General features: G+C 55.2%; 1 protein-coding gene across 1 annotated transcript in view; it reads right to left on the bottom strand.

Annotated features, from left to right (window-relative positions):
* ADGRD1 (adhesion G protein-coupled receptor D1) overlaps positions 1-8732 on the bottom strand; it is an 83442-nt gene that overhangs the window by 35385 nt on the left and 39325 nt on the right. The window contains exons 10-13 of the mRNA XM_081800964.1: positions 7246-7305; positions 4635-4752; positions 3500-3610; positions 2667-2742 (exon numbers count right to left, since the gene is read on the bottom strand). Coding sequence (XP_081657090.1) covers positions 2667-2742; positions 3500-3610; positions 4635-4752; positions 7246-7305 — 365 coding nt within the window. The remainder of the gene's footprint in view (positions 1-2666; positions 2743-3499; positions 3611-4634; positions 4753-7245; positions 7306-8732) is intronic.

Here is an 8732-nt window from a genome sequence, read left to right as displayed (position 1 = left end):
CTGCCCCCAGGAGTGGTTGCTTGGGTCCTTGGAACGGCCCACCCAGGGCTTGGCTGTGAAGGTGGAGACCCCGTCCCAGCCTACCCCCCATCTTCATGCACTAAACTCGTGCTGACTCCACCTCACCCCAAAAGGGGATGGAGAGGACATTACAATTCCACAGCACCTTTCATTCTTATAAAAACCGTACACATATGAAGGTCACAGCGCATGATACTAAAAGGAAAGGGACTCGCTGTGTAGGCGAGCAGACCAGCATGCTATCTGCTGATTCTACTCCTCTCCTGCTAACTGCGTGTGGAATTTGAGAATTGTCTTCCGGTCAACATGGCGAGAACGTCCATCTTATGAGGTGATGAAAGCAAGTGCTTACGTGTCACCTTAAAAGCACCAAGCCTCGTTTAAACAGTCAACTCACTCCACGCTCACGGCAGCCTCCCACGTCGGTCCGTCGTCATCACTATTCTAGACGGGAGCACACAGCCAGACGGCCCGGCGTCGCCCTGGTTCACACCGCCGCCAAGGGCCCCGCTGGGCAGAGAGCCCCGGGCGCCCCGCACCCAACCCCGCGCTGCGGGCTACCACGCTGCTGGCCGACTCCGGTCCCACCTGACCCCACAGGAGGGCAGACAGCAAGTACAGGGGCCATGCTTGCTGAACCACTTGGACGGTTTTTTTTCAAGGCTAATTCTGACAATAAGACACTTCTGCATTAAGTGCTGCCCTTAGAACTTCCCTGAAGCTGAAGATTCCACACATGAAAAATACGTTCTCGTCACGGCAATATAGTCCTGTTTTGACTTCGGGAAACCAACTGAGCACGCATTTGCTGCTGACGGTGCAAGCGGTCCACAGGCCTTAATGCCAACAGGTGGGGCCGTGAGGGGCGCCCTCTGCCTGGGCGAGTCCCAGGGCGCACGGCTTGCGGGGACAGGGGGAGCTGACCACGGCGATCTGGATCGTGCAGCACGGTCCGAGGCTCCCGAGAGTCCTCTGTGCGGGCGCCTGTCCCCGCTGCCAGGCTTCGAGCGCATCCCTGGACTCCCCAGCGCGGGACACCCAGCGCCCCCATCCACTGGCACAAGAGCGCGGCCAGCAGGGGCGCGCAAACGCGGGCCTGGGGGGCCGCCGGGGCCTGGAGAGCTCGTGGGCACGCCGCCCGTTCCTTCGCGTCTCGTCTGAGGCTGCGTTCGCGCGGCCCGGCCCACCGAGCGGCCGGGACGGAGACGCGACGGCTTGCGGACGCAGAGACAGTTACTCTGTCCCGTCGTGGAGAGGTGCGTCGGCCGCCGGCCAGCCACGGTTCTGCTCGGCGCCCGGGAGCTGCCCGGTGAAGGGCGACCCGCCTTCTCTCCGCCCCCGGCCGAGGCGGGAGGACGCCGCTCGCCCCACGCGCTCTCGCCCTTGGCCGCGCCTCGGACACGCGCCTCACGGCTCCCACCGACACGCCAGCTTCAGCCTGACCGTCCCGCGTGGGAGCCGCGGCTACCGTTCTTCATCCGTAATCTGGGTCTGGAGGAAGAGCCCCCAGGTAGCTGAGAAGGCATCCTTCTGAGGCAAGGTGACGGCATTTCCCTTCGACAACCCCCCGAAGGAGTCTGGAAATCGCAGAGCAGCAGTGGCCGGTCCCCTCCCTTAGTTACGAGGAATGTCGCCAAAGCGCAGGCTTTCCCGGGGCGATCGGGCCCAGGGCCACACGGGAGCGGGCTGTGGTGCCCCCGAGGCGGCCGCGCCAGCCTCCCTCCCCTCCCCTCTCCTCCCCTCCCCTCCAGGAACCCGCCTCTCCCCGCGCTCTGGGCGGGCTGACCCACCGCCAGGCCGCAGGGGCCACGTGAGCACACCCCGGCCACCGTGATGGGGGAGGCCAGGATGGGCACATGACCCAAGCACACCAATCACAGCTTTCCCCGAGTTTCCACAGAGCCCATGTGAGCAGACCTGGCCAATGACAGAGCAGGATGCTCCGGCCACCATGATTGGAAGGAGCCAGATGGGTACATGACCCGAACGGGCCAATCACAGCCCTGCCTGAGTTTCCACGCACACGTTCGGGAAAGAGGCTGCTGTCCTTACGAGACCTCGGGACTCCCAGCCGGGGCGTCCTGAGCCGCCGGAGCCAGCCGTGCCTCTGTGGAGGGGCCCGCCTGGGAAGGAGCCAGCATAGAGGAGAGCCCAGGCGGGAGACAGAGCGACCAGGTCGGGAGGCCTCCCCGGGCCCTGGGTCCCGCCGTGCCTGAAGCCTTCCCCCGTCCCACGAGCCCCCGGCCTCGCCGCCGTCCGCCGGCGGCCGCGCACCCAACCAGCCCTGACTGATGCAGCGTGTGCTGTTGTCCCCCGCCCTACAAGCGGCGGCGAGGCTCGGCGGTGCAGGCACTCGTCCACGCACCGGGAGCTCCGGGCGGCTGTGGTCCCCTGCCCCCTGCCCCGTCAGCCTGCGCGCCCAGGGCCGCTGACCCCCAGCGCCGAGGTCCTGCGTCCGCTTCCGCGGGCTGTGCCCTGGCCCTAATAGAAAAGCCCCAGGCGTGCACTGCGAGTGCTCTACGGCCCTGTAGACCTGTGAGGGCAGGCGGGTGGCGTCTCCGCGGTCAGCCGTCCGGCGGGCAGGTGCACACACGCCCGCTGCCCTCTCCCTGCCCTCTCCCTGCCGTGTCACCCGAGACACTCACTTGGTCTTGGCTGGCTGGATGTGGTCCAGGTAATCGTGCATTCTGTGGTAGAGAAGGCCCACGATGGTGGTCCAGGCTGCGGAAAAGAAGAGGGTCACAGACACCTGTCAGCCTTCCAGTGGCAGAGCCCCAGCCACACCCGCTTGCCCAGCAGAGCGCAGTGCCTGCCCTCACACTCAAAACCCGGGGGCAGCTCCTGGGGGTGGGGGCGGGACTCTCAGGGGCCTGAGTAGAAACTCTGTGACCCTTCAGCTGTGGCTTGAACGGTGGCAGTGACTGCGTGCCCCTCCTCTGAGCCGACGGGAGACACGCAGATGCCGCGGCTCCAAGGGACAAGCAGTGGAGGCACTCACTTTTCAAGGGGCCAGAGGGACTGTCACTGTAGCAAAAATGGCCAGAGCTGCCTGAGCCCCCGGAGATGGAAGTAGACCCCTGGGCAGACAAACCCCTCACCTAGCCGGAGGCCACCCTGGATGGGGGAAGGGGGATGGCCTCGTCTCTTCATATTCTGCTGACATGTCACTGTGCCGATCTGGGAGGACACAGGTGTCTTTCACAGTGGACCAGCGTCACCTCGAGAGCCTGTCCAAAATGCAGATTCCCAGCCTCCTCCCCAGTTCCAGTTCACGAGGCTGGGGCGCACTTGGAATCAGCATTCTGAGTGAGCATCTCAGGCGCCCGCCAGGACCCGCTGAGAAGTGCTGGCCCAGAGCCGCTCCTGCGGGAACAGCGAGCAGGCCTGAGGGCGCTGCATCCTCCAGGTAACGGCCGGCCGCTCGTCCGCAAGGGCCGAGCCCCCGAGGTCCTGGGGCGGGCTCAGCAGCTGCACTTACCTTGGCTGCGGAACGCCTTGTGGGGAACCTCGATGTAGCTCTGCCCCCAGGCCGGGAAGCGGTAGTGGGAGGAATTCATGGTCTCGGGTAGGAGTTTGGCCACAGAAAACTCTGAGAACAAGCCAAAGACAGGAAGCCACAGTCAGTAAGCTGCTCAGCAAAGGAAACTGGGCTGTCAAACCCCATCTGCTTCTGCTTTTGTTAACAGAACGAGCTCCCCTGGGCAGTGTAATTACCTCTAGAAAATGACGACCTACAAAAATAAGGGTCCGAGGACGTCATTTCCACTGTATGGCTGACACGGCCATCCAGCCACACACTGCGGGCCTCGTGGCCCGAGGTGACCCCTCCTTCCCTCAGGGCAGCCCGTCAGCTCTCAGGGCTGCTCCTCACCCCACTCTGGGGACCCATGACGCACAGGAGAAGGAAGCTGCCAGAGATGCTGGCCTTCCAGCCATCAGTCACTATCTCAGCCGACAAATTCCCCCTAAAACCGACCTCCGTGGGTCAGTTCAACCCCTGTCCCGGAGTTCGGCTCTTGCAGGAGCGTAGCAGCAGTGCAATGGTCCCTAGATAAAGACTTTTCAAATGGAGGGGCCATGAAGTCAGCGCATGAGGGACTTTGCGCCGATTATCTTGGAAAAGCAGATTCAGGCCAGGGCTCCAGCTGGCTCTCGGAAACCTGATTCTGCAGCTTTTATTCCACAGACACTCAGAGGAGCTGCTGATACCGACTCCTGTTCTGAACAGAGGGGACTGCTACACAAGATCAGTCCGGGCCCGAGTCGCCATCAAACGCTTCCGTAGCTTTGTGTCCACATCATGGCTGAGCACACGTGCCCCGCTCTCACTCTCCCTCCGAAGTGTAATTTTCATTAAGGGCAATGTCGTTTAGAAAAGCAGAGAGGTCTGTCTGAGCCGATGTGTGTTTCCTGCTACGTGTGTGCACCTTTGCCCGCTGTGTGTGCAAATGCACACCCTGGTGTGTGCGCCCCTGTGCACGAGTGTGTACGCACTTGCTTGTGCAGGTGAGCGCGGGGCCGTCAGAGCAAACCCCACAGGCCGGCTGCCCTCCCGAGTCTCCCGCCGCCCCGCCTGCACCCATGGCCGCATCCCACACCGAGCTGACCAGTACCTGCCATGGAGGAAGAGCCTACGATGGTGACCTGGGGCTCGCTGGGGTCCAGGTTGGAAGAGATGTGGTCCATGACAATGTCGACGGTCTCGACCAAGCCCAGCACCATGGTATTGTCCTGAACACAACACAACGTGAAGGCACTGAGCCAACAGAACCTGCACAGCGAGTGTCCTGAGGCCCACCTGAGGCCCCCCCGCGGAACACTCCGCCAGGCTGCGCGCTGGCCCCGCGGCACCCCTCCACGGGAGGAGCACGCTGCATCTCTGGAGGCCATGGCGGGCCAGGCTTGTGCTCTCGATGAGCAGATGAGAAGGAACGGGGGAGAGCCCCCAGCACTAGCCCTCTTACAGGCGAGGAAGTGGTCGCCGAGGTCATCCACCCGGCTGAGCTCACAGCACGCAGACATCCCGGTCACCCGGGCCGTTGGCTGCAAGGCTTCTATGCTTAGACACAGGTGACAGAGACCTGGGCCCAGCTGCACTCTGAACTCACCTCCACAAATCTCTGACCGGCCCCCTGCCCTGCCCCCTTCTGTCTCAGGAGGAGGGGGCTAAAGGCCCCAAGTCCCCTCCAGGACAAGGACACCAGAAGCTTCATCCTATTCTCCATGCAGGGGAGGGATGCTTTGGAGGTGTCAGCACCCCAAATCCTCTCTGGCCTCCCACCTGCCTGGTGCATCCCTTCCCTCCAAGGGCCCTCTTCACTCCTTCTGAGTCCCCAACACAGAGAGGATCCCAGTGGATGCTGCCCCCAAGAAGGCAGGGGTCCCTCTTGGTCACCCCGTATCTCTGCAGACAGCTCAGACGGGGCTGACTGGCCCTCATCATCAGACACACGGCTACTGGGGACAGGGCCTCTCAGCCCCTCAGGTGCGTGGTGGCTGTGCATTCTGCCATCATGCCCCTTCCATCCTCCCCGCCTTTCTGAAAAGCATCTGTTTGCTAAGCATTCTCTCATAGATTCACGGGCCATGAGAATCTAATGAGCTGGAAATAGAACACTGAGGCCAATTTTAGACATTTTCTTTGAGGCCTGTCTGTGGCCTGATTTTAATCAGCCGAGCATAGTTAAACACATGGAAATCTGTGTCTCTGGCGTGCAATTCTGTTGGGCAGTAACTGATTCATACCTTCTCTTGAACGCACATTAGAGCCTGCCTAAATCTGAATAGCTTCATGATTATTCATATTTTGTGGCAGAGCATTCAGAAAAAGTTACTTTAAAATGATGCTGATGAAATGGGTCTGCTCAGGCCCTCCACTGGCCATTTTCCGGGGGGTTCCCATGCTGCAGCCCTATACACAGACTCCCCCTGGAAGTCAAGGACTCTGGAGGGTTGTGCCTTTTAAAAAAGAATCTGTTTCTATGTAAGACTGTATCAGTCTTAAATTCAGGTCCCCTTTTTTCCTCCCTTTGCCAGTGTTCACTCCATCTCATTCCATTTGAAACTGTTCAAATAAAAAGTTCAAATATAAACCCTACTGCAATCTCATTAGCAGCATTTCTGCCTCAAACTGCCAAATATTTTTTAAACATCATAGGGGTTCAGGAGAATGAGCACTTGAATATTACACCAGGTTGCGGCTCTGCTGAGGGAGGCAGTTAAGAGTCCTCCACCCTGCCGGGGAACTTGGACGTCACGTGTTGAGACCGCATCATCAGAAAATGGACAGAGAGCCAGGACCCCAAAGTCACTGGACTGAGGAAAGGCTCCTCGGACCCACTTTGGACTTTGCATGAGTGAGGAGTAAGTTTCAACTGTGCTACACCACTGAAATGCAGGGGTCTATTTGTTACCGCAGCACAGCCTAGCCTAGGCTGCCTGATATGCCCAGTGTCGCTGGAAATGGTCCTGCACGTAGCTAAAGACAACCAGATTAAATCAGACATCAGTGTATTTGTACAATATATGTGCATGCAAGTGAAACAAAAGCAAGACAGGAAGGGACATGTACGAGAGTGCTCACAGTCATGGTCTGCCTTAGGACTTCAGGTGACTGCTCTTTCATACGGTTTTTATTATCTGCAGTTTCTACCTTCTCCACAACACATTAACTTGTTTTATTTGTTAAATAGTAAAGTCAACGAAGTTACTTTTAAATATATATATATATTCCATTATCCTAATTATTTGGAGTTCAGGGGAAAAGAGAAGCTTTTTTGGTTTTTATGTTTATAACCATGAAATACATATTGCCACATGTTTCACTTTTTTCACTTAATCTAGTGATCTCTAAACATAAAACACTTTTTTTTTATTACCACTCAAGAACAATATGACAGTGAAAAATATTTTATTAAAATGATACATAGAGGTCAACCAAGTATCCACTCCTCATGAAGAAATGCAACCATTTCCCTGCTTGGTGTTGAGGAGAATAACACATTACCAACACCCACACAATTCCTGAGCCATACAGAACATGAGGCACTTCCAATCTGTATATCTGGTCAAAATGAGCTCAAATGTCCCAGATAGCAAGACTGGAAGATGCATCATTTCTCCTAGGGATGTGAATTGGGCCATATTTACACCACTTCCAGGAAGACACACCGGTCCCCAAAGTACATACATTTTGAAAATCAAAAATATTCTATTTTTTCTTACCTCTGACACATCAATCCAAGTGGGCAATTGAAGAACCTCTTCCATTGTTTTTAAGAAAACCTAAAGGCAGACAAAATGACACTGCTTAGCATGTATCCTTAATCCTCAAAATCTCAAGACCTTAGATTTCTCCATGTCTTATCAACCACTGGCTGGGTTTTTACATACAGTAATAAACAAAAATAGCTCACATTAGCGTATCATGTTATATTTGACAAAGCCCATCAGAGGTATTATCTACTTTGCTCCCTGTGACAACCCATTCATCAGTGATAAGCATTCAGCTGTCAGAATGAACACAGCTTAGTCATGGAGAAGCCCTAAGCACAGTGCCTGGGAGATATAAGCAGCCCTCAGGAAATACCTGTTGAATGTATAAGTGAACGAATGAACAGGTGAATAAATCATGGCCTGCTGAATAAGCTTTCCTTGGGTAGAGAAGCCAAGCTGACTTAAAACCACTTATGTTCATTAGCAATTACCTCTCCATAAAGAAGTTACTTGGACACCCTTGGTCAGATCACCTTAAAATCACGTTTGGTTTGGCTCACCATTGTTCTAAAAAAATTAAATTAGCTTTTAACATGTTCAAATGGGGGAGATTTAAATGAAAATATGTGAATTTCCTGCTTCCTTTGAGAAGAGCAGAAGCTCATACCACACCTAGCCCACAGTCCCACATGGCCACCGTTGGCCAACGTGGAACGGCAGCTGCCCCTTTAGTCAGATATGTGTTCCTCCATGTACTCCAGTCCTCACCACTCCCTATTTCCTGACACCCAGTCCAGTCCCTCATTTATATCACTCATGTCAGCTTTTAACTCTTTGTCTTCTACCGTAGACACAGAATTAAACTTAGAGCCTGATCTAAATCTCCCATATTTCCACCAACTACCATCTCCAGAAAAATTACATTCTTCCTCACACTTTAAAGATTTAAAGAATACATCATCAAAACTCCTCACTCTTTCATTACCTTTATTTGATAAATACTTATTAAGACCCTGAAGGGCAAGACCTTACGAACTAAGGATGAACAAAATATTGGGCTTAAGGTCTAGTGGGCAGAATTTATAATCTAGAGCAGGAGTCAGCACTGTTTTTTTTTTAAAAAAAGATCACCTAGTAAAGTATTGAGGTTTAAGGCCATGCAGTTCTGTCACAAACACTCAGCTCTGCCATTATAATGCAAATGCAGCCACGGACAACACAGCTAAATGAGCATGTTCCAATAAAACTTTATTACAAAAACAGGCAACATACCGGATTTGGCCTGAGGGCTATAAATTGCTGACTCCTACTCCAAAACAGTTTGGTAGAATAAAAATATAATGCCAGCCACATTTCCACTTTTAGATTTTCTAGTGTCTGTCTGTCTGTCTATCAGAAAGTGCACATGTGCCCAGCAGGGTGGGAGGCAGCAGAGGGAGAGAGAGAACCCTGACCTCAGGACACGGAACCTGCGGGGGGGGGGGGGGGGGGGGCCC

The sequence above is a fragment of the Leptonychotes weddellii genome, chromosome 13 (assembly GCF_054177405.1).
Source record: "Leptonychotes weddellii isolate Sample4059 chromosome 13, ASM5417740v2, whole genome shotgun sequence".
NCBI lineage: Eukaryota > Metazoa > Chordata > Mammalia > Carnivora > Phocidae > Leptonychotes > Leptonychotes weddellii.
Note: the sequence above shows the minus strand (reverse complement) of the source record. Positions and strands in the feature narration are given on the sequence as shown.